Below are 25,838 nucleotides of genomic sequence, written 5' to 3'. Positions count from 1 at the left end.
GGAGGAGGGCGTCTCAGACTTTCCCTCCGGACACCTCTGGATATATTTATATCAATATATACCTGAGTTACTTATCCTACCCAATCTTCGATCACCTCACCGCGCCTGATTCTAACAATGATCAGGATTTCAGGATATTTTGACTTTAAAGAGAATTACATCACTGGTCAATCCGGGGTGTCCGTCCCTTATGAGGTACAGTTCGAGCACTGGGCTCCCAACGGAACTGCACCTCTATATAATTCCACCCAAAAATCATCCCACCTTCGGGGACAAACCTCAGATCCTCTTTGCAGCACAAACACAGGAAAACCACACCAAATGGCCAGTTTGGACAGTATAACTGCCAACTTACCGTGGTTGTTGTGGGGGATGATCAGTCCCAATTTTCCACTGCCTGTGTCCGGTCCGAGGGTCCTTTGTCTTGTTGTCCTCCGGTGGCAGAGGCGCTCCTGTTTGGGGCCCCACATTCGGGCGCCAACTATTGAGGGAGGATCTAAATTGATCCTTCACGGTTGACTCAGTGATTTCCAAATTAATCTACAGGGCGTTGCCGGCAACTGAAAATGACCAGACGGACACATATGTCTCTGTATGGCGGATCGAGCAGATCTCTGGGCCCCCGTTTATTGTGTATTACTCTTCATAGTCATAGAAATTATACTTCAACCAATCAGCATAAGAACACGCTCACAGTTCTTAACCTACAAGAATGCAGGAAAAACTTAACCCATGAAAATACAGAAAAACCGGAAACTACGTATATGGTCGTGCCTTTTTGGCATAAAAAAGACATACTAACAGGTGCCTCAGTCTTATGTAGCGATACACCCCTGAGTTCATTCCCTGGCTCGAGTCAGAACACTCAAGGTCTTTATACCAATTATGAACCATAGCCTAGTTGAATAACAGGCTTGTGAACAACAAGATGAAGTTACTTCACGGCAGCTATAACCTTTTACCTAATTAAATAACAGAATTTATCTTTAAAGGGACACTGTCACCTGAATTTGGAGGGAACAATCTTTAGCCATAGGGGCGGGTTTTTTGGGTGTTTGATTCACCCTTTCCTTACCCGCTGGCTGCATGCTGGCTGCAATATGGGATTGAAGTTCATTCTCTGTCCTCCATAGTACACGCCTGCGCAAGGCAAGATTGCCTTGTGCAGGCATGTACTACGGAGGACAGAGAATGAACTTCAATCCCATATTGCAGCCAGCATGCAGCCAGCGGGTAAGGAAAGGGTGAATCAAACACCCGAAAACCCCGCCCCTATGGCTAAAGATTGTTCCCTCCAAATTCAGGTGACAGTGTCCCTTTAAGCAACAAGAAAATGGAGTCAAAAGCACAAAATGGAGAATCTTTCTTAATTTGTCCCTTCACAAAGTAAGTGCCCCCTCCCCCGATCCTGTGTGTGAAAAGTAAGTGCTCCCCCCCGGTCCTGTGTGTGAAAAGAAAGTGCCCCCCCGGTTCTGTGTGTGAAAAGTAAGTGCCCCCCCCGGTCCTGTGCGAAAAGTAAGTGCCCCCCTCCCCATCCTGTGTGTGAAAAGTAAGTGCCCCCCCCAGTCCTGTGTGTGAAAAGTAAGTGCCCCCCCGGTTCTGTGTGTGAAAAGTAAGTGCCCCCCCGGTCCTGTGTGTGAAAAGTAAGTGCCCCCCGATCCTGTGTGTGAAAAGTAAGTGCCCCCCGATCCTGTGTGTGAAAAGTAAGTGCCCCCCGGTCCTGGGTGTGAAAAGTAAGCCCTTGTTGGGGACAGGTGTGCTATGTATTTTTGGAGACGATCCGATTTGTAGTTTTTAAAAAAGTCGCATTTAAAAAAAAAAAAATTCCCATAGGAAATAATGGCAACCTTTCCATGACCCCCAACTGACATGAACTGAAGCCACAGTGCAGGTGCACTGACCTTACAAAGATGGCAGCTATGCAAATGTACGGTGTCTGTATATAAGTAAGATAAGTGCGCCCCGTCCTGTGTGATAAGTAAGTGCCCCCCATCCTGTGTGATAAGTAAGTGCCCCCGTCCTGTGTGTGATAAGTAAGTGCGCCCCGTCCTGTGTGTGATAAGAGCCACCCGTCCTGTGTGTGATAAGTAAGTGCCCCCGTCCTGTGTGTGAAAAGTAAGTGCCCCCCGTCCTGTGTGTGAAAAGTAAGTGCCCCCGTACTGTGTGTGAAAAGTGCGCCCCGTCCTGTGTGATAAGTGCCCCCGCCCTGTGTGTGAAAAGTGCCCCCCCGTCCTGTGTGTGAAAAGTAAGTGCCCCCGTACTGTGTGTGAAAAGTGCGCCCCGTCCTGTATGTGATAAGTGCCCCCCGTCCTGTGCGTGAAAAGTCCCCCCCCGTCCTGTGTGTGAAAAGTGCCCCCCATCCCTTGTGTGAAAAGTGCCCCCCCGTCCTGTGTGTGAAAAGTAAGTGCCCCCCGTCCTGTGTGTGAAAAGTAAGGGCGCCCCGTCCTGTGTGTGAAAAGTAAGTGCCCCCCCATCCTGTGTGTGAAAAGTGCCCCCCCATCCTGTGTGTGAAAAGTAAGTGCCCCCCGTCCTGTGTGTGAAAAGTAAGTGCCCCCCGTCCTGTGTGTGAAAAGTAAGTGCGCCCCGTCCTGTGTGTGAAAAGTAAGTGCGCCCCGTCCTGTGTGTCAAAAGTAAGTGCCCCCCGTCCTGTGTGTCAAAAGTAAGTGCCCCCCGTCCTGTGTGTGATAAGTAAGTGCCCCCCGTCCTGTGTGTGAAAAGTAAGTGCCCCCCATCCTGTTTATGAAAACTAAGTGCCCCCCGTCCTGTGTGTGAAAAGTAAGTGCCCCCCCATCCTGTTTATGAAAACTAAGTGCCCCCCCGTCCTGTGTGTGAAAAGTAAGTGCCCCCCGTCCTGTGTGTGATAAGTAAGTGCCCCCCGTCCTGTGTGTGAAAAGTAAGTGCCCCCCGTCCTGTGTGTGAAAAGTAAGTGCCCCCCGTCCTGTTTGTGAAAAGTAAGTGCCCCCCATCCTGTTTATGAAAACTAAGTGCCCCCCCGTCCTGTGTGTGAAAAGTAAGTGCCCCCCGTCCTGTGTGTGATAAGTAAGTGCCCCCCGTCCTGTGTGTGAAAAGTAAGTGCCCCCCGTCCTGTGTGTGAAAAGTAAGTGCCCCCCGTCCTGTTTGTGAAAAGTAAGTGCCCCCCATCCTGTTTATGAAAACTAAGTGCCCCCCCGTCCTGTGTGTGAAAAGTAAGTGCCCCCCGTCCTGTGTGTGATAAGTAAGTGCCCCCCGTCCTGTGTGTGAAAAGTAAGTGCCCCCCGTCCTGTGTGTGAAAAGTGCCCCCCGTCCTGTGTGTGAAAAGTAAGTGCCCCCCGTCCTGTGTGTGATAAGTAAGTGCCCCCCGTCCTGTGTGTGATAAGTAAGTGCCCCCCCGTCCTGTGTGTGATAAGTAAGTGCCCCCCGAACCTGTGTGTGAAAAGTAAGTGCCCCCCGATCCTGTGTGTGAAAAGTAAGTGCGCCCCGTCCTGTGTGTGAAAAGTGCCCCCCGTCCTGTGTGTCAAAAGTAAGTGCCCCCCGTCCTGTGTGTGATAAGTAAGTGCCCCCCGTCCTGTGTGTGAAAAGTAAGTGCCCCCCGTCCTGTGTGTGATAAGTAAGTGCCCCCCGTCCTGTGTGTGAAAAGTAAGTGCCCCCCGTCCTGTGTGTGAAAAGTAAGTGCCCCCCGTCCTGTTTATGAAAACTAAGTGCCCCCCCGTCTTGTGTGTGAAAAGTAAGTGCCCCCCCATCCTGTGTGTGATAAGTAAGTGCCCCCCGTCCTGTGTGTGAAAAGTAAGTGCCCCCCGTCCTGTTTGTGAAAAGTAAGTGCCCCCCATCCTGTTTATGAAAACTAAGTGCCCCCCGTCCTGTGTGTGAAAAGTAAGTGCCCCCGTCCTGTGTGTGAAAAGTAAGTGCGCCCCTTCCTGTGTGATAAGTGCCCCCCGTCCTGTGTGTGAAAAGTAAGTGCCCCCCGTCCTGTTTGTGAAAAGTAAGTGCCCCCATCCTGTTTATGAAAACTAAGTGCCCCCCCGTCCTGTGTGTGATAAGTGCGCCCCGCCCTGTGTGTGATAAGAGCCCCCCGTCCTGTGTGTGAAAAGTAAGTGCCCCCGTCCTGTGTGTGAAAAGTAAGTGCCCCCGTACTGTGTGTGAAAAGTAAGTGCCCCCGTACTGTGTGTGAAAAGTGCCCCCCATCCTGTTTATGAAAACTAAGTGCCCCTCCGTCCTGTGTGTGATAAGTGCGCCCCGTCCTGTGTGTGAAAAGTAAGTGCCCCCGTCCTGTGTGTGAAAAGTAAGTGCCCCCCGTCCTGTGTGTGAAAAGTAAGTGCACCCGTACTGTGTGTGAAAAGTGCGCCCCGTCCTGTGTGATAAGTGCCCCCGCCCTGTGTGTGAAAAGTAAGTGCCCCCCGTCCTGTGTGTGAAAAGTAAGTGCCCCCGTACTGTGTGTGAAAAGTGCGCCCCGTCCTGTATGTGATAAGTGCCCCCCGTCCTGTGTGTGAAAAGTAAGTGCCCCCCCATCCTGTGTGTGAAAAGTGCCCCCCATCCTGTGTGTGAAAAGTAAGTACCCCCGTCCTGTGTGTGAAAAGTAAGTGCCCCCCGTCCTGTGTGTGAAAAGTAAGTGCCCCCCGTCCTGTGTGTGAAAAGTAAGTGCCCCCCGTCCTGTGTGTGAAAAGTAAGTGCCCCCCATCCTGTTTATGAAAACTAAGTGCCCCCCGTCCTGTGTGTGAAAAGTAAGTACCCCCCGTCCTGTGTGTGAAAAGTAAGTGCCCCCCATCCTGTGTGTGGAAAGTGACCCCCCCATCCTGTGTGTGAAAAGTAAGAACCCCCTGTCCTGTGTGTGAAAAGTAAGTGCCCCCCGTCCTGTGTGTGAAAAGTAAGTGCCCCCCGTCCTGTGTGTGAAAATTAAGTGCCCCCCATCCTGTTTATGAAAACTAAGTGCCCCCCCGTCCTGTGTGTGACAAGTGCCCCCCCGTCCTGTGTGTGATAAGTAAGTGCCCCCCGTCCTGTGTGTGAAAAGTAAGTGCCCCCCGTCCTGTGTGTGAAAAGTAAGTGCCCCCCGTCCCGTTTGTGAAAAGTAAGTGCCCCCCGTCCTGTTTGTGAAAAGTAAGTGCCCCCCATCCTGTTTATGAAAACTAAGTGCCCCCCCGTCCTGTGTGTGAAAAGTAAGTGCCCCCCGTCCTGTGTGTGAAAAGTAAGTGCGCCCCTTCCTGTGTGATAAGTGCCCCCCGTCCTGTGTGTGAAGAGTAAGTGCCCCCCGTCCTGTGTGTGAAAAGTAAGTGCCCCCCGTCCTGTTTGTGAAAAGTAAGTGCCCCCCATCCTGTTTATGAAAACTAAGTGCCCCCCCGTCCTGTGTGTGAAAAGTAAGTGCCCCCCCGTCCTGTGTGTGATAAGTAAGTGCCCCCCGTCCTGTGTGTGAAAAGTAAGTGCCCCCCGTCCTGTTTGTGAAAAGTAAGTGCCCCCATCCTGTTTATGAAAACTAAGTGCCCCCCCCGTCCTGTGTGTGATAAGTGCCCCCCGTCCTGTGTGTGATAAGTGCCCCCGTCCTGTGTGATAAGTAAGTGCCCCCCGTCCTGTGTGTCAAAAGTAAGTGCCCCCCGTCCTGTGTGTGAAAAGTAAGTGCCCCCCGTCCTGTGTGTGAAAAGTAAGTGCCCCCCGTCCTGTGTGTGATAAGTGCCCCCCATCCTGTGTGTGAAAAGTACCCCCCGTCCTGTGTGTGAAAAGTAAGTGCCCCCCGTCCTGTGTGTGAAAAGTAAGTGCGCCCCGTCCTGTGTGTGATAAGTAAGTGTGCCCCGTCCTGTGTGTGATAAGTGCCCCCCGTCCTGTGTGTGAAAAGTAAGTGCCCCCGTCCTGTGTGTGAAAAGTAAGTGCCCCCATCCTGTTTATGAAAAGTAAGTGCCCCCCGTCCTGTGTGTGAAAAGTAAGTGCCCCCCCGTCCTGTGTGTGAAAAGTAAGTGCCCCCCGTCCTGTGTGTGAAAAGTAAGTGCGCCCCTTCCTGTGTGATAAGTGCCCCCCGTCCTGTGTGTGAAGAGTAAGTGCCCCCCATCCTGTGTGTGAAGATTAAGTGCCCCCCGTCCTGTGTGTGAAAAGTAAGTGCCCCCCATCCTGTGTGTGAAAAGTAAGTGCCCCCCATACTGTGTGTGAAAAGTAAGTGCCCCCCGTCCTGTGTGTGAAGAGTAAGTGCCCCCCGTCCTGTGTGTGAAAAGTGCACCCCCGTCAAGTAAGTGCCCCAGTCCTGTGTGTGAAAAGTAAGTGCCCCCCGTCCTGTGTGTGAAAAGTAAGTGCCCCCCGTCCTGTGTGTGAAAAGTAAGTGCCCCCCGTCCTGTGTGTGATAAGTGCCCCCCGTCCTGTGTGTGATAAGTGCCCCCCGTCCTGTGTGTGAAAAGTAAGTGCCCCCCGTCCTGTGTGTGAAAAGTAAGTGCCCCCCGTCCTGTGTGTGAAAAGTAAGTGCCCCCCGTCCTGTGTGTGAAAAGTGCCCCCACGTCCTGTGTGTGAAAAGTAAGTGCCCCCGGTCCTGTGTGTGAAAAGTAAGTGCCCCCCGTCCTGTGTGTGAAAAGTGCCCCCACGTCCTGTGTGTGAAAAGTAAGTGCCCCGTCCTGTGTGTGAAAAGTAAGTGCCCCCCCCGTCCTGTGTGTGAAAAGTGCCCCCCATCCTGTTTGTGAAAAGTAAGTGCCCCCCGTCCTGTGTGTGAAAAGTGCGCCCCTTCCTGTGTGATAAGTAAGTGCCCCCCTTCCTGTGTGTGAAAAGTAAGTGCCCCCCATCCTGTTTATGAAAACTAAGTGCCCCCCGTCCTGTGTGTGAAAAGTGCCCCCCGTCCTGTGTGTGATAAGTGCGCCCCCATCCTGTGTGTGATAAGTGCCCCCCCGTCCTGTGTGTGAAAAGTAAGTGCCCCCCGTCCTGTGTGTGAAAAATAAGTGCCCCCGGTCCTGTGTGTGAAAAGTAAGTGCCCCCGTCCTGTGTATGAAAAGTAAGTGCCCCCCGTCCTGTGTGTGATAAGTGCCCCCCGTCCTGTGTGCGATAAGTAAGTGCCCCCCGTCCTGTGTGTGAAAAGTAAGTGCCCCCCGTCCTGTGTGTGATAAGTGCCCCCCGTCCTGTGTGTGAAAAGTAAGTGCCCCCCATCCTGTGTGTGATAAGTAAGTGCCCCCCGTCCTGTGTGTGAAAAGTAAGTGCCCCCGGTCCTGTGTGTGAAAAGTAAGTGCCCCCGTCCTGTGTGTGAAAAGTAAGGGCGCCCCGTCCTGTGTGTGAAAAGTAAGTGCCCCCCCATCCTGTGTGTGAAAAGTGCCCCCCCATCCTGTGTGTGAAAAGTAAGTGCCCCCCCATCCTGTTTATGAAAACTAAGTGCCCCCCCATCCTGTGTGTGAAAAGTAAGTGCCCCCCCGTCCTGTGTGTGATAAGTGCCCCCCGTCCTGTGTGTGAAAAGTAAGTGCCCCCCGTCCTGTTTGTGAAAAGTAAGTGCCCCCCATCCTGTTTATGAAAACAAAGTGCCCCCCCGTCCTGTGTGTGAAAAGTAAGTGCCCCCCGTCCTGTGTGTGAAAAGTAAGTGCGCCCCTTCCTGTGTGATAAGTGCCCCCCGTCCTGTGTGTGAAGAGTAAGTGCCCCCCGTCCTGTGTGTGAAGAGTAAGTGCCCCCCATCCTGTGTGTGAAGATTAAGTGCCCCCGTCCTGTGTGTGAAAAGTAAGTGCCCCCCATCCTGTGTGTGAAAAGTAAGTGCCCCCCGTCCTGTGTGTGAAGAGTAAGTGCCCCCCGTCCTGTGTGTGAAAAGTGCACCCCCGTCAAGTAAGTGCCCCAGTCCTGTGTGTGAAAAGTAAGTGCCCCCCGTCCTGTGTGTGAAAAGTAAGTGCCCCCCGTCCTGTGTGTGAAAAGTAAGTGCCCCCCCATCCTGTGTGTGAAAAGTGCCCCCCCATCCTGTGTGTGAAAAGTAAGTGCCCCCCATCCTGTTTATGAAAACTAAGTGCCCCCCGTCCTGTGTGTGAAAACTAAGTGCCCCCCCGTCCTGTGTGTGAAAAGTAAGTGCCCCCCCGTCCTGTGTGTGATAAGTAAGTGCCCCCCGTCCTGTGTGTGAAAAGTAAGTGCCCCCCGTCCTGTTTGTGAAAAGTAAGTGCCCCCCATCCTGTTTATGAAAACTAAGTGCCCCCCCGTCCTGTGTGTGAAAAGTAAGTGCCCCCCGTCCTGTGTGTGAAAAGTAAGTGCGCCCCTTCCTGTGTGATAAGTGCCCCCCGTCCTGTGTGTGAAGAGTAAGTGCCCCCCGTCCTGTGTGTGAAGAGTAAGTGCCCCCCGTCCTGTGTGTGAAGAGTAAGTGCCCCCCATCCTGTGTGTGAAGATTAAGTGCCCCCCGTCCTGTGTGTGAAAAGTAAGTGCCCCCCATCCTGTGTGTGAAAAGTAAGTGCCCCCCGTCCTGTGTGTGAAGAGTAAGTGCCCCCCGTCCTGTGTGTGAAAAGTGCACCCCCGTCAAGTAAGTGCCCCAGTCCTGTGTGTGAAAAGTAAGTGCCCCCCGTCCTGTGTGTGAAAAGTAAGTGCCCCCCGTCCTGTGTGTGAAAAGTAAGGGCGCCCCGTCCTGTGTGAAAAGTAAGTGCCCCCCCATCCTGTGTGTGAAAAGTGCCCCCCCATCCTGTGTGTGAAAAGTAAGTGCCCCCATCCTGTTTATGAAAACTAAGTGCCCCCCCGTCCTGTGTGTGAAAAGTAAGTGCCCCCCCGTCCTGTGTGTGATAAGTAAGTGCCCCCCCGTCCTGTGTGTGAAAAGTAAGTGCCCCCCGTCCTGTTTGTGAAAAGTAAGTGCCCCCCATCCTGTTTATGAAAACTAAGTGCCCCCCGTCCTGTGTGTGAAAAGTAAGTGCCCCCCGTCCTGTTTGTGAAAAGTGCCCCCCGTCCTGTGTGTGAAGAGTAAGTGCCCCCCGTCCTGTGTGTGAAAAGTGCACCCCCGTCAAGTAAGTACCCCAGTCCTGTGTGTGAAAAGTAAGTGCCCCCCGTCCTGTGTGTGAAAAGTAAGTGCCCCCCGTCCTGTGTGTGATAAGTGCCCCCCGTCCTGTGTGTGAAAAGTAAGTGCCCCCCGTCCTGTGTGTGAAAAGTAAGTGCCCCCCGTCCTGTGTGTGATAAGTGCCCCCCCATCCTGTGTGTGAAAAGTAAGTACCCCCATCCTGTGTGTGAAAAGTAAGTACCCCCGTCCTGTGTGTGAAAAGTAAGTGCCCCCCATCCTGTGTGTGAAAAGTAAGTGTGCCCCGCCCTGTGTGTGATAAGTAAGTGTGCCCCGTCCTGTGTGTGATAAGTGCCCCCCGTCCTGTGTGTGAAAAGTAAGTGCCCCCGTCCTGTGTGTGAAAAGTAAGTGCCCCCCATCCTGTTTATGAAAAGTAAGTGCCCCCCCGTCCTGTGTGTGAAAAGTAAGTGCCCCCCCGTCCTGGTTGTGAAAAGTAAGTGCCCCCCCGTCCTGTGTGTGATAAGTAAGTGCCCCCCGTCCTGTGTGTGAAAAGTGCCCCCCGTCCTGTTTGTGAAAAGTAAGTGCCCCCCATCCTGTTTATGAAAACTAAGTGCCCCCCGTCCTGTGTGTGATAAGTGCCCCCGTCCTGTGTGATAAGTAGGTGCCCCCCGTCCTGTGTGTCAAAAGTAAGTGCCCCCGTCCTGTGTGTGAAAAGTAAGTGCCCCCTGTCCTGTGTGTGATAAGTAAGTGCCCCCCCGTCCTGTGTGTGATAAGTGCCCCCCCATCCTGTGTGTGAAAAGTAAGTACCCCCCGTCCTGTGTGTGAAAAGTAAGTGCCCCCCGTCCTGTGTGTGAAAAGTAAGTGCGCCCCGCCCTGTGTGTGATAAGTAAGTGTGCCCCGTCCTGTGTGTGATAAGTGCCCCCCGTCCTGTGTGTGAAAAGTAAGTGCCCCCCATCCTGTTTATGAAAAGTAAGTGCCCCCCCGTCCTGTGTGTGAAAAGTAAGTGCCCCCCCGTCCTGTGTGTGAAAAGTAAGTGCCCCCCGTCCTGTGTGTGAAAAGTAAGTGCGCCCCTTCCTGTGTGATAAGTGCCCCCCGTCCTGTGTGTGAAGAGTAAGTGCCCCCCATCCTGTGTGTGAAAAGTGCCCCCCGTCCTGTGTGTGAAGAGTAAGTGCCCCCCGTCCTGTGTGTGAAGAGTAAGTGCCCCCCGTCCTGTGTGTGAAAAGTAAGTGCCCCCCGTCCTGTGTGTGAAAAGTGCCCCCACGTCCTGTGTGTGAAAAGTAAGTGCCCCCCGTCCTGTGTGTGAAAAGTAAGTGCCCCCGGTCCTGTGTGTGAAAAGTAAGTGCCCCCCGTCCTGTGTGTGAAAAGTGCCCCCACGTCCTGTGTGTGAAAAGTAAGTGCCCCGTCCTGTGTGTGAAAAGTGCCCCCCCCCCGTCCTGTGTGTGAAAAGTAAGTGCCCCCCATCCTGTTTGTGAAAAGTAAGTGCCCCCCGTCCTGTGTGTGAAAAGTGCGCCCCTTCCTGTGTGTGAAAACTAAGTGCCCCCCATCCTGTTTGTGAAAACTAAGTGCCCCCCGTCCTGTGTGTGAAAAGTAAGTGCCCCCCGTCCTGTGTGTGAAAAGTAAGTGCCCCCCATCCTGTGTGATAAGTGCCCCCCCGTCCTGTGTGTGAAAAGTAAGTGCCCCCCATCCTGTGTGTGAAAAGTAAGTGCCCCCGGTCCTGTGTGTGAAAAGTAAGTGCCCCCGTCCTGTGTATGAAAAGTAAGTGCCCCCCGTCCTGTGTGTGATAAGTGCCCCCCGTCCTGTGTGTGATAAGTGCCCCCCGTCCTGTGTGTGATAAGTGCCCCCCGTCCTGTGTGTGATAAGTGCCCCCCGTCCTGTGTGTGATAAGTAAGTGCCCCCCGTCCTGTGTGTGATAAGTGCCCCCCGTCCTGTGTGTGAAAAGTGCCCCCCGTCCTGTGTGTGAAAAGTGCCCCCCCGTCCTGTGTGTGAAAAGTAAGTGCCCCCCCCGTCCTGTGTGTGATAAGTAAGTGCGCCCCGTCCTGTGTGTGATAAGTAAGTGCCCCCCGTCCTGTGTGTGAAAAGTAAGTGCCCCCCGTCCTGTGTGTGAAAAGTAGGTGCGCCCCATCCTGCGTGTGATAAGTAAGTGCCCCCCGTCCTGTGTGTCAAAAGTAAGTGCCCCCCGTCCTGTGTGTCAAAAGTAAGTGCCCCCCGTCCTGTGTGTGAAAAGTAAGTGCCCCCCGTCCTGTGTGTGATAAGGAAGTGCTGCTGTAAAGCTGGCAGCGCTGTTCAAGCACCATGTATTTCCTTCAGGAAATGCCCATCTAGTTACTATTTTAAATTCTGCTATTGCTTGGAAACAGTCAGCAGGCAGGCTGATTATGAGTAGTTCTGCTTCTATAACGTGACTGATAGAGGATATACCTGCATAATGGACATTCACTGTATAATGGACATTCATAGGTGGATACAAAGGTCATTAACATTAATGGATCAGTCAGACACACTGAAAGATCTGATCATAGATGCTTATGAGCAGAAGATCAGTCAGCAGCCGATTATTGGCAGCTCCAGATTTTGATAACTATTCCCACTTTGGCTTTGATTGTTCTGCACCTGAAGTTCATTACAAATATAGCACAAAAGAACCCACTTACCAAACACAACCTATAAAGTAAACTAAGGCAGTACAACAAGTGGTGTCCAGCCGGTCCCAGTGTTGTTCAGGTCAGAATAGTCTCACATATTGGTGAATGTTTGTTTTCTCCGGTCTCTTTTTTTTTTGTTTAAAGGGAATCTGTCACCCCAAAATTCACCTATAAGCTAAGGCCACCGGCATCAGGGGCTTATCTACAGCATTCTGTAATGCATTCTGTAATGCTGTAAATAAGCCCCCGATGTATCCTGAAAGATACGAAAAACGAGTTATATTATACTCACCCAGAGACGGTCCCGGTTCGGGTCCGATGGGTGTCACGGTCCGGTCTGGCACCTCCCATCTTCATGCGATGACGTCCTCTTCTTTGTTTCATGCCACGGCTCCGGCGCAGGCGTACTTTATCTCCCCTGTAGAGGGCAGAGCAAAGTACTGCAGTGCACAGGTGCTGGGCCTCTCTGACCTTTCCCGGCACTTGCGCACTGCAGTACTTTGCTCTGCCCTCAACAGGGCAGAAAAAGTACGCCTGCGCCGGAGCCGTGGCATGAAACAAAGAAGAGGACGTCATCGCATGAAGATGGGAGGCGCCGGACCCGCACCGCGACGCCCATCGGACCCGAACCGGGACCGTCCCTGGGTGAGTATAATATAACTCGTTTTTCTTATCTTTCAGGTTACATCGGGGGCTTATCTACAGCATTACAGAATGCATTACAGAATGCTGTAGATAAGCCCCTGATGCCGGTGGCCTTAGCTTATAGGCAAATTTTGGGGTTACAGATTCGCTTTAAGGCTATGTGCACACTTTGCGGATTTTGCTGCGGATCCGCAGTGGATTTGACCGCTGCGGATCCGCAGCAGTTTCCCATGAGTTTACAGTACAATGTAAACCTATGGGAAACAAAAAACGCTGTGCACATGCTGCGGAAAAAAACGCGCGGAAACGCAGCGGATTACATTCCGCAGCATGTCACTTCTTTTCTGCGGATTTTCACCTGCTCCAATAGGAAAATGCAGATGAAAAACCGCAGAAGAATCCGCAGTAAAAACCGCGATAAATCCACAGTAAAAACCGCGACGGGTTTTCACTGCGGATTTTGGAATTCCGCTGCGGAAAAATCCGCAGTGGAATCCGCAAAGTGTGCACATAGCCTTAATGTTTTTACATTCTGCATAAAGATAAAATTCTTGTTGCCCGCAGTCACCACTAGGGGGAGCATAGGAGCTTGCAGCGCACTTTATGATCATTCAAGTGAGTATGATGAGAGCTCCCCCTTGAGGTGACTACATGAACCACACATTTATTATTTAAATGGAATCAGTCACCAGGTTTTTAATGCAGGAGCAGAGACTCTGATTCCAGGGGTGTCTGTGTTTTTGCCGTTTCAATAAAAATCAGTGTATTATCAGGAGATTAATACTACATGACTATATGCTTCCTAGTTTAACCCCATCCCATACAACGTACACAAAAAATGCAAAAAAAATTGGTGTGCTGGCAGGGAAATCCACAGCTCAACAACTGAGCTCTTCAGCAGAGAAAACTGCGACTATCATTACTGCTCCATCTAGGAAACTAAGTGATACATTGCTGGAATCAGGGTCCCTGTCCCTACCGTAGATTACATAGCAAAAATCTGTTGCATGCATGTATTTTGGGCTTAAAATCATTCTTGCAATTGTGTTTCATAAAGAAATTTGCAGGCTCTTTGTTTCCTGAACATTTATTTTTCATGTGGTCTGTGTATATCAATTGAAAGGGGCTCAGAAAAAGACAGATGAGAGTTACAAATTCACTGTCAGAGCAGCTCACTGATCATTTCTCAGTGAATACACAGAGGCTATAGGAGGCAAACAGTCTAAAATTTGAAAGAAAATGTAACTGTAAAAAATGACTTTCAGCCCAAATTTCATGCAATTAAATAAAAACTAGTCTCCCAAAGAAAGAATACAAAAGTTATAAACAGAGAGCCATCATCAGCTCAGCGATTAGCTAACTGGAGCTGCAGGCAGCCCCCGTCATGGTTTAGGCCCCTCTCTGCGCATTTTGTAGTGAGTGTACCTGGTACTGTGGCTCCCAGTTACATTCATGGGACTGAGCTGCAAGTGCGGTCACCACAGCGTACAGACTATACGGTGCTTGGTGAAATGTTAAAGGGATGGGGGAATTGTCACATCATCCTGTTTATGATAGGGATTCTGAGTTATTTGACAAAAAAAAGCACAGACGACTGCAGCAAAGATTATAGACTGTATATTTGAGTAATTATCAGAAATATCTAATATACCGTACATTTGATGTAAAAAAAAAAAAAAAATTGCTTGGTGTCATACAGAGAATGTTATCAGTTATATAGTAATACTGGTGTTGCTGCTCGTTCCTTTTCATGACTGCAGGTTATCTACTCCTTGTCCATGTTAAGTTTCCCTTTTCATTCTCTCTCCACAGGGGCACAGATGTATTGAGTACTGTCTCAGGTAACAGAAATACCACAGTCACTTTCACTGTTCGTCCTGGAGCCAACCAGCCAATTACCCTGCAGAACAGGACCCCTGAATTCGATGGCAGGATTTCCGGGATGAGACGAGCCCCAAGCCCTGTGGTTTCGCCTGCCGAGATCACCAGAGATATAAAACCTGGTCCCTTATCTGCGCCACCTGCCTCCATTTCTGATGTCTTTATTCTGCCCACTCCGCCCCCTACAGGGGATCTTTTTGGGATGAACATGGGGAGAAGCAGGTCCCCCTCTCCATCGATTTTACAACAGCCAATTTCCAATAAGCCTTTTTCAGCAAAGCCTGTCCACATGTGGACTAAACAAGATGTAGCCGACTGGCTGGAAAGTCTACACCTCGGAGAACACAAAGAGATGTTTATGGACAATGAAATTGACGGGACCCATCTACCAAGCCTTCAAAAAGAAGATTTGATAGACCTCGGGGTGACAAGAGTAGGGCATCGAATGAACATAGAACGAGCATTAAAGCAACTCTTGGACAGATAGAAGTATCTTTTGTTGCCTCTTTGTTTTTCTTTCCCAATTCTATTTAAAAAATAAATACAATTCTTAACCGGCCCTTAAAACAATATTTAAAAAAAATTCTTAATCGAAAAAATAACTTTCTTTACTGCAAGTTTAAATAGCTGTACAGATATTTATAAGCACAATATTTTAAGGAGATAAGTGGCTGGTCTACTGGGCAGCCTTCATGCCACTTTAGTTGAAAGAAAAAGGAAAAAAAAAAAAACTTTTGTGATTTAAGAATTCTATTTCTGTGGAATAAATATTTGGAAACTAAAAGCAAAAACATTAGAACAACCTTTTTAAAAAAACAAAAACAAAAAAATTAAGAAAAAAAAATCCACCTCATTTGAATGCATCTGAACCAGCTGAGCTGAGTTGTATTTTCTACCTTTATAGAACTTCTTTGCAGAAGAACAAATCTTTCTTCAGAAGTGGGTACGGATAATGCAGCGATTTCTGAAAACATGAGAAGAAATTAACTCCAACCTTTAATGGAATCAAGTCATGTATCCCCTCATTCAGCGTCAGGGAGGCCTCTGCAGGTTTTTTTTCCAGCTAGGTGACCCTCCTTCGTCTCCCCCACCCCTCTACTGCGGGCTACTCTGAGACTGGAAGGGGTTGTAGATCTTATGTGGTATTATTTTGCAGGTACTAATTTGTATCAAAGTTGAAATTTATCATTGTAATAAAGTAAAAAAAAAATACACAAAAAAAACAAACAAACAAAAAGGTGTTTTACTTGAGACAGTTTTTGGTTGTTTTCCAGTTTTGTTCTTTTTTTTCCAGCTGGGGCAAGACTACCTACAAAAATGAATCAAACCACAAACTCAAGCTTTTGTTCTTTTTTTTTTTTTTTTCAACCCTGTTACAAAGTGTAAAAATGATTTTGCAGCCATCGTTGTCTTCCACTTGGTGATAGCTTCAGAAGATAGATATCAGAAAAGGCCATGTTATTTATTTTTTTTGTATAGCATGAATATGGTATTATCTCTCTGACGTGCCAGTTATTGATATGTGTTTGCGTTTGGTCATCACTGTGGAAAGAGATGACTATGGAAGACATTAAGATTGAAAAATTTGCCTTCACATTGAATTCTAGTGAACCAGTCACCTACACACAGCGAGAGCAGCTATTCTTCCCCTTAGGCAGCGGAGATCACACCGAAGCACCCGATTCATTTGGGCCATGTTCTAGGAGCATCTCTATGGAAAGACTTTGGATCAGTTCAGGATTTCCAGAATGTAAAGGGTACAGCCAAGCCCCATAACAAGTCTGCTCCGCTGTGTGTAGGTGATAGATCAGTGTTTGAATAGCAAAGACCCTTGAATGGATGTGTTTTTGTTTTCATTTTTAGCGTTTTAGTGTTTTGTTTTTTTCCCCACAAGCACCTAACAAACTTGTACTTACTAGAAACCCGATTTAAAGAGCTAAATATATAGTCTATTTTTACATGGTGTCTTATGGAAGGATGTATGGGGCGTAAAGGTGATCGTCCATATTTGCTATTAAAAAAAAATTACAAAGTTGTCATAAATATATTTAGTATATCGCTACGGCAAGGTGTGAGCCATGCCGCCAGAGACCTCCGGCCGCCTACTGTACGAGAAAACCGTACAGATAAAAAAAAAAGATCCTGTGTCACTGCGGGAGTTTTAGGTTAGAACTTTTTGTTAAATAGTGTAATTTAAGAGACTTTTTTCTTGACATCTAGTTTATGTAATTTCTGTGTATACAACACCAAAACTTTACAAAAAAAAACAAATTTATCTTGTAAATTGTGTAAAACTTGCACAGCTGCCAGTGACGGAGAAATTCTGTGATTCTCCTTGGATTATATTGTTACATTATACAAATGACTAGATGTGACTGTTTTACATCACAGGGGTCTTTTTTCTCTTTGCATTTCGCCCTGTGATAACTTGTTTCATTAAATTAAGTTTTGGGAAATCTGCGGAACACAAACTTAATTTGGATTAGACCATATCAGAGCCTACGCTAAGCACAGATGCCCCCCCCACACACACTTTCTTTAAAGCGTGTCTGTTTCTCTAGTTTGTATTACCGCCTGTGTTCACATTGTTAATGTTGCTGTATTTTTTGTGCTTTTAATTCCAATGATAAAGAACAAATTTGAAAAAAAGAAAATCAAAAAATAATAATTCAAGCTACTGTAATTGCACTTTTTCCAAATCCTCAATACTATTGTATGGCAACCAAATTACTGTAAGAAATAAATATATTGCACTAAGATTGTGGCTCTATTTGCAGACAAAATAATGTTCTTTTTTTTTTGGATTCAATAAAAATGACACCAAGTTGCCAACTCTCTTGAATTAATGTTTTTTACACTCTATAAAGAAGGGAGAGAACGAGATTACTGAATACATCAGAGATTGTCATGTGAAGGGATTGAGAATGTGATCGGCATTTGATTTAACAGAAAGCGGTTGGAATTGTGACGTTTGCACTTTTAAGGCCAAAGCAAGTGATTTCTACTCCAAAATCCACACAAAAACAGTTTCAAAAAGTTCCAATTTATCAAGCAATTTACAACAGAATTCTGGAGTAAAACCACTTGAAAAAGTTTTTTGAACAACACAAAGTTGTGGAAAAATGTTGTGGATTTTGGCATTTATGCAAATCCCAGTCGGCTCCCACAACTTTGGGTAGAGATCAACAAGACAAGCTGTGACATTTATCATAATTTAGGCGACAGGAGTGGTGTAAATTACGATAGAAATGGGTGCCAACCCATGGTGGTGACGCATGGAAGTTAGAAGATCCGCCCAATTGTTAATGAATTTGGCACATCTTATTCCAGCAATCCCATCATTAAAAGGACTCTCTCACCCCAAAATGCTCCTATAAGCTAAGGCCACCGGCATCAGGGGCTTATCTACAGCATTCTGTAAGATAAGAAAAACAGAGTTAGATTATACTCACCCCAGGGGCGCTCCCGATGCGGTCCGGTCCGATGGGCGTCGCGGTCCGGGTCCGGCACCTCCCATCTTTAAGCGATGACGTCCTCTTCTTTGCTTCATGCCGCGTACTGCAGTGCGCAGGTGCCGGGAAAGGTCAAAGAGGCCCAGCGCCTGCAAACTGCAGTACTTTGCTCTGCCCTCAACAGGGCAGATAAAGTACGCCTGCGCAGGAGCTGCAGCGGGAAGCAAGAGGATGTCATCGTATGAAGATGGAAGGCGCCAGATCCGGACCGCGACGCCCATCGGACCCGAACCGGGACCACCCCTGGGTAAGTGTAATCTAACTAGTTTTTCCTCTCTTTCAGGTTACATCGGGGAATTATCTACAGCATTACAGAATGCTGTAGATAAGCCCCTGATGCCGGTGGCCTTAGCTTATAGGCGAATTTTGGGGAGACAGAGTCACTTTTAGAGTGGCGTACAAAACCGGCCTTTAGGAGGCCAAATACTCTTTGAATAAGCTTCAGATGGATTTCAATGGCAAAATACGTGCCCATTGTGTCGCTTTTTCCAAATTGACACAACAATACTTTAAAGTGAAAAATGGGTTTAATTTTTGTGCGGACCGAAGGATTGTACATAAATGAAGCCAAGGAACCAGGAAATTTGAAGATGCGGTTTATTGCCTACGCGTTTCAAAGTAGCAAAACTTCTTCAGGACAAACTACAGTGAATTTCCTAGATCCTTTGCTTCATTTACCTAAAATTCTTTGGTTCGGCAGCGCAAAATTCTACCCATTTTTCCAACAATCATTGTACTTCCCATTGTGGGTCTGCAGCAGCCGAATCTAAGATATACAGTTATATGAAAAAGTTTGGGCACCCCTATTAATCTTAAGCTTAATGTTTTATAAAAATTGTTTTTTTTTGCAACAGCTATTTCAGTTTCATATATCTAATAACTGTTGGACACAGTAATGTTTCTGCCTTGAAATTAGGTTTATTGTACTAACAGAAAATGTGCAGTCTGCATTCAAACAAAATTTGACAGGTGCATAAGTATGGGCACCCTTATCATTTTCTTATTTTAAATACTCCTACCTACTTTTTACTAACTTACTAAAGCACTTTTTGTGGTTTTGTAACCTCATTGAGCTTTGAACTTCATAGCCAGGTGTATGCAATCATGAGAAAAGCTACTTAAAGTGGCCACTTGCAAGTTGTTCTCCTGTTTGAATCTCCTCTGAAGAGTGGCTTCATGGGCTCCTCAAAACAACTGTCAAATGATCTGAAAACAAAGATTAATCAACATTGTTGTACAGGGGAAGGATACAAAAAGCTGTCTAAGAGATTTAACCTGTCAATTTCCACTGTGAGGAACATAGTAAGGAAATGGAAGAACACAGGTACAGTTCTTGTTAAGGCCAGAAGTGGCAGGCCAAGAAAAACATCAGAAAGGCAGAGAAGAAGAATGGTGAGATCAGTCAAGGACAATCCTCAGACCACCTCCAGGGAGCTGCAGCATCAACTTGCTGCAGATGGTGTCACTGTGCATCGGTCAACTACAGTATACAACGCACTTTGCACAAGGAGAAGCTGTATGGGAGAGTGATGCGAAAGAAGCCGTTTCTGCAAGCCCACCACAAACAGAGTCAGCTGAGGTATGCAAAAGCACATTTGGAGAAGCCAATTTCTTTTTGGAAGAAGGTCCTGTGGACTGATGAAACAAAGATTGAGTTGTTTGGTCATACAAAAAGGCGTTATGCATGGCGGCAAAAAAACACAGCATTCCAAGATAAACACTTGCTACCCACAGTAAAATTTGGTGGAGGTTCCATCATGCTTTAGCGCTGTGTGGCCAATGCCAGCACCGGGAATCTTGTTAAAGTTGAGGGACGCATGGATTCCTCTCAGTATCAGCAGATTCTTGACAATAATGTTCATGAATCAGTGACAAAGTTGAAGTTATGCAGGGGATGGATCTTTCAGCAAGACAATGATCCAAAACACCGCTCCAAATCTACTCAGGCATTCATGCAGAGGAACAATTACACTGTTCTGGAATGGCCATCCCAGTCCCCAGACCTGAATATCATTGAACATCTGTGGAATCATTTGAGGAGGGCTGTCCATGCTCGGCGACCATCAAACTTAACTGAACTGGAATTGTTCTGTAAAGAGAAATGGTCAAAAATACCTTCATCCAGGATCCAGGAACTCATTAAAAGCTACAGGAAGCGACTAGAGGCTGTTATTTTTGCAAAAGGACAAAAGGAGGATCTACTAAATATTAATGTCACACTTCTGGTGAGGTGCCCATACTTATGCACCTGTCAAATTTTGTGTGAATGCAGATTGCACATTTTCTGTTAGTACAATAAACCTCATTTCAAGGCAGAAACATTACTGTGTCCAACAGTTATTAGATATATAAAACTGAAATAGCTGTTGCAAAAAAAACAATTTTTATAAAACACTAGCTGTACTACCCGGCTTCGCCCGGGTTAATGACTGCTGTTAGCAAAATAGAATGTGTTAACAAAAATTTATTCTGCACACAAAAACCACAAAACAAATAGATAGAAATGTAATTATTAAAAGGCAAAAACTAAGCTAATAGAAGCATTTCTTAACATATATTAGCTTTGTTATACTGAGAATGTCTTTGTTGCCTATATTAACCAATCAGAGCTCAGATTAATTAACTGTAGCAAAATAGAAGCTGAGCTGTGATTGGTTGCTATTGGCAGCCTGATAAATCCCCAGCCAACAGGAAGCCCTCCCCCTGGCAGTATATATTAGCTCACACATACACATAATAGACAGGTCATGTGACTGACAGCTGCCGTATTTCCTATATGGTACAATTGTTGCTCTTGTAGTTTGTCTGCTTATTAATCAGATTTTTATTTTTGAAGGATAATACCAGACTTGTGTGTGTTTTAGGGCGAGTTTCATGTGTCAAGTTGTGTGTGTTGAGCTTTGTGTGGTGACATGTGTGTAGCAACTTTTTGTGTGTCGAGTTGCATGTGACAGGTTAGTGTAGCAAGTTGTGTGCAGCAAGATTTGTGCATGGCGAGTTTTGCGCGTGGCGAGTTTTATGTGGTGCGTTTTGAGTATGTGCAAGTTTTGTGTGAGGCAACTTTTGCATGTGGTGCAACATTTGTACATGTGGCAATTTTTCTGTGTGTGCAAGTTTTGCATGAGGTGAGTTTTCCATGAGGTGAGTTTTGCATGTGTGGCGAGTTTTGCGTGAGCCTAGTTTTGCATATGGCGAGTTTTGCATGTAGCGAGTTTTGCGCGTGGCGAGTTTTGAGTGGTGACTTTTGGGTTTCGACTTTTATGTGGCGAGGTTGGTGTGTGTGTGGTGAAATGTGTGCTCAGGGTGGTATATGTGTTCAAGCACGTGGTAGTGTGTGGCGCATTTTGTGTGTGTGTTCATATCCCCGTGTGTGGTGAGTATCCCATGTCGGGGCCCCACCTTAGCAACTGTACGGTATATACTCTTTGGCGCCATCGCTCTCATTCTTTAAGTCCCCATTGTTCACATCTGGCAGCTGTCAATTTTCCTCCAACACTTTTCCCTTCACTTTTTTTCCCCTATTATGTAGATAGGGGCAAAATTGTTTGGTGAATTGGAACGCGCGGGGTTAAAATTTCACCTCACAACATAGCCTATGACGCTCTCGGGGTCCAGACGTGTGACTGTGCAAAATTTTGTGGCTGTAGCTGCGACGGTGCAGATGCCAATCCCGGACATACACACACACATACATACATACACACATTTAGCTTTATATATTAGATATACCTGTATGTAATCTCCTGTATATAGTATATACCTGTGTGTCATCTCACCTATATATAGTATATATCTGTGTGTCATCTCCTCCTGTATATAGTATATACCTGTATGTCATCTCCTCCTATACATAGCATATACCTGTATGTCATCTCCTCCTGTATATACTATATACCTGTAGGTAATCTGTTCCTGTATATAGTATATACCTGTGTGTCATCTCCTCCTGTATGTAGTATGTACCTGTATGTCATCTCCTCCTCTATATAGTATATACCTGTGTCATCTCTCCTGTATATAGTATATATCTGTGTGTCATCTCCTCCTGTATATAGTATATACCTGTGTGTCATCTCCCCTGTAAATAGTATATACCTGTGTGTCATCTCCTCCTGTATATAGTATATACCTGTATGTCATCTCCTCCTGTATATACTTTATACGTGTGTCATCTCTCCTGTATATAGTATATGCCTGTGTGTCATCTCCCCTGTATATAGTATATACCTGTGTGTCATCTCCTCCTGTATATAGTATATACCTGTGTGTCATCTCCTCCTGTATATAGTATATACCTGTATGTCATCTCCTCCTGTATATAGTATATATCTGTATGTCATCTCCTCCTGTATTAGACCTCGTTCACACATTATTTGGTCAGTATTTTTACCTCAGTATTTGTAAGCTAAATTGGCAGCCTGATAAATCCCCAGCCTACAGGAAGCCCACCCCCTGGCAGTATATATTAGCTCACACATACACATAATAGACTGGTCATGTGAGTGACAGCTGCCGGATTCCTATATGGTACATTTGTTGCTCTTGTAGTTTGTCTGCTTATTAATCAGATTTTTATTTTTGAAGGATAATACCAGACTTGTGTGTGTTTTAGGGCGAGTTTCGTGTGTCAAGTTGTGTGTCAAGTTGTGTGGCGACATGCATGTAGCGACTTTTGTGAGATGAGTTTTGTGTGGCGACATGCGTGTAGCAACTTTTTGTGTGTCGAGTTGCATGTGACAGGTTAGTGTAGCAAGTTGTGTGCAGCAAGTTTTGCGCATGGCGAGTTTTGCGCGTGGCGAGTTTTATGTGTGGTGCCTTTTGAGTATGTGCAAGTTTTGTGTGAGGCAACTTTTGCATGTGTTGCAACTTTTGTGCATGTGGCAATTTTTCCGCGTCTGCAAGTTTTGCGTGTGGCGAGTTTTCCATGTGGCGAGTTTTGCACGTGTGGCGAGTTTTGCATGTGGAGAGTTTTGCGCGTGGCGAGTTTTGAGCGGCGACTTTTGTGTTTCGACTTTTATGTGGCGAGGTTGGTGTATGTGTGGGGAAATGTGCGCTGAGGGTGGTATATGTGTTCGAGCACGTGGTAGTGTGTGGCGCATTTTGTGTGTGTGTGTTCATATCCCCGTGGTGGTGTGGTGATTATCCCATGTTGGGGCCCCACCTTAGCAACTGTACAGTATATACTCTTTGGCGCCATCGCTCTCATTCTTTAAGTCCCCCTTGTTCACATCTGGCAGCTGTTAATTTGCCTCCAACACTTTTCCTTTCATTTTTTCCCCATTATGTAGATAGGGGCAAAATTGTTTGGTGAATTGGAAAGCGCGGGGTAAAAATTTCACCTCACAACATAGCTTTGACGCTCTCGGGGTCCAGACGTGTGACTGTGCAAAATTTTGTGCCTGTAGCTGCGACAACTCCAACACTTTTCCTTTCACTTTTTCCTGATTATGTAGATAGGGGCAAAATTGTTTGGTGAATTGAAAAGCGCGGGGTTAAAATTTCACCTCACAACATAGCCTATGACGCTCTCGGGGTCCAGACGTGTGACTGTGCAAAATTTTGTGCCTGTAGCTGCGACGGTTCAGATGCCAATCCCGGACATACACACATACATACATACATACATACACACATTCAGCTTTATATATTAGACTAGCTGTACTACCCGGCTTCGCCCGGGTTAATGACTGCTGTTAGCAAAATAGAATGTGTTAACAAAAATTTATTCTGCACACAAAAACCACAAAACAAATAGATAGAAATGTAATTATTAAAAGGCAAAAACTAAGCAAATAGAAGCATTTCACAACATATATTAGCTTTGTTATACTGAGAATGTCTTTGTTGCCTATATTAACCAATCAGAGCTCAGGTTAATTAACTGTAGCAAAATAGAAGCTGAGCTGTGATTGGTTGCTATTGGCAGCCTGATAAATCCCCAGCCAACAGGAAGCCCTCCCCCCTGGCAGTATATATTAGCTCACACATACACATAATAGACAGGTCATGTGACTGACAGCTGCCGTATTTCCTATATGGTACATTTGTTGCTCTTGTAGTTTGCTTATTAATCAGATTTTTATTTTTGAAGGATAATACCAGACTTGTGTGTGTTTTAGGGCGAGTTTCATGTGTCAAGTTGTGTGTGTTGAGTTGCGTGTGGCGACATGCATGTAGCGACTTTTGTGAGATGAGTTTTGTGTGGCGACATGCGTGTAGCAACATTTTGTGTGTTGAGTTGCATGTGACAGGTTAGTGTAGCAAGTTGTGTGCAGCAAGATTTGTGCATGGCGAGTTTTGCGCATGGCGAGTTTTATGTGTGGTGCATTTTGAGTATGTGCAAGTTTTGTGTGAGGCAACTTTTGCATGTGGTGCAACTTTTGTACATGTGGCAATTTTTCTGTGTGTGCAAGTTTTGCATGAGGTGAGTTTTCCATGAGGTGAGTTTTGCACGTGTGGCGAGTTTTGCGTGAGCCTAGTTTTGCATATGGCGAGTTTTGCATGTAGCGAGTTTTGAATGTAGCGAGTTTTGAGTGGTGACTTTTGTGTTTCGACTTTTATGTGGCGAGGTTGGTGTGTGTGTGTGGTGAAATGTGTGCTGAGGGTGGTATATGTGTTCAAGCACGTGGTAGTGTGTGGCGCATTTTGTGTTTGTGTTCATATCCCCGTGTGTGGTGAGTATCCCATGTCGGGGCCCCACCTTAGCAACTGTACGGTATATACTCTTTGTCGCCATCGCTCTCATTCTTTAAGTCCTCATTGTTCACATCTGGCAGCTGTCAATTTTCCTCCAACACTTTTCCCTTCACTTTTTCCCCATTATGTAGATAGGAGCAAAATTGTTTGGTGAATTGGAACGCGCGGGGTTAAAATTTCACCTCACAACATAGCCTATGACGCTCTCGGGGTCCAGACGTGTGACTGTGCAAAATTTTGTGGCTGTAGCTGCGACGGTACAGATGCCAATCCCGGACATACACACATACATACATACACACATTCAGCTTTATATATTAGATATACCTGTATGTAATCTCCTGTATATAGTATATACCTGTGTGTCATCTCACCTATATATAGTATATATCTGTGTGTCATCTCCTGTATATAGTATATACCTGTATGTCATCTCCTCCTATACATAGCATATACCTGTGTCATCTCCTCCTGTATATACTATATACCTGTAGGTAATCTGCTCCTGTATATAGTATATACCTGTGTGTCATCTCCTCCTGTATATAGTATATACCTGTATGTCATCTCCTCCTGTATGTAGTATGTACCTGTATGTCATCTCCTCCTCTATATAGTATATACCTGTGTGTCATCTCTCCTGTATATAGTATATATCTGTGTGTCATCTCCTCCTGTATATAGTATATACCTGTGTGTCATCTCCCCTGTAAATAGTATATACCTGTGTGTCATCTCCTGTATATAGTATATAGCTGTATGTCATCTCCTCCTGTATTAGCCCTCGTTCACACATTATTTGGTCAGTATTTTTACCTCAGTATTTGTAAGCTAAAATGGCAGCCTGATAAATCCCCAGCCAACAGTAAGCCCACCCCCTGGCAGTATATATTAGCTCACACATACACATAATAGACTGGTCATGTGACTGACAGCTGCCGGATTCCTATATGGTACATTTGTTGCTCTTGTAGTTTGTCTGCTTATTAATCAGATTTTTATTTTTGAAGGATACCAGACTTGTGTGTGTTTTAGGGCGAGTTTCGTGTGTCAAGTTGTGTGTGTTGAGTTGCGTGTGGCGACATGCATGTAGGGACTTTTGTGAGATGAGTTTTGTGTGGCGACATGCGTGTAGCAACTTTTTGTGTGTCGAGTTGCATGTGACAGGTTAGTGTAGCAAGTTGTGTGCAGCAAGTTTTGCGCATGGCGAGTTTTGCGCGTGGCGAGTTTTATGTGTGGTGCCTTTTGAGTATGTGCAAGTTTTGTGTGAGGCAACTTTTGCATGTGTTGCAACTTTTGTGCATGTGTCAATTTTTCTGCGTGTGGCAATTTTTCTGCGTGTGCAAGTTTTGCGTGTGGCGAGTTTTGCACGTGTGGCGAGTTTTGCATGTGGAGAGTTTTGCGCGTGGCGAGTTTTGAGCGGCGACTTTTGTGTTTCTACTTTTATGTGGCGAGGTTGGTGTATGTGTGGTGAAATGTGCGCTGAGGGTGGTATATGTGTTCGAGCACGTGGTAGTGTGTGGCGCATTTTGTGTGTGTGTTCATATCCCCGTGGTGGTGTGATTATCCCATGTTGGGGCCCCACCT

General features: G+C 46.6%; 1 protein-coding gene across 10 annotated transcripts in view; it reads left to right on the top strand.

Annotated features, from left to right (window-relative positions):
* The window catches only part of SHANK2 (SH3 and multiple ankyrin repeat domains 2), a 672,686-nt gene extending 657,773 nt beyond the window's left edge, over positions 1-14,913 (top strand). For all 10 annotated transcript variants that reach the window (XM_077286975.1, XM_077286974.1, XM_077286973.1 and 7 more), the window contains one exon: positions 13,975-14,913. In XM_077286975.1, coding sequence (XP_077143090.1) covers positions 13,975-14,530 — 556 coding nt within the window. In that variant the 3' untranslated portion in view covers positions 14,531-14,913. The remainder of the gene's footprint in view (positions 1-13,974) is intronic.
* The last annotated feature ends 10,925 nt before the right edge of the window (positions 14,914-25,838 follow it).

The sequence above is a fragment of the Ranitomeya variabilis genome, chromosome 2, assembly GCF_051348905.1.
Source record: "Ranitomeya variabilis isolate aRanVar5 chromosome 2, aRanVar5.hap1, whole genome shotgun sequence".
Taxonomy (NCBI): domain Eukaryota; kingdom Metazoa; phylum Chordata; class Amphibia; order Anura; family Dendrobatidae; genus Ranitomeya; species Ranitomeya variabilis.
Note: the sequence above shows the minus strand (reverse complement) of the source record. Positions and strands in the feature narration are given on the sequence as shown.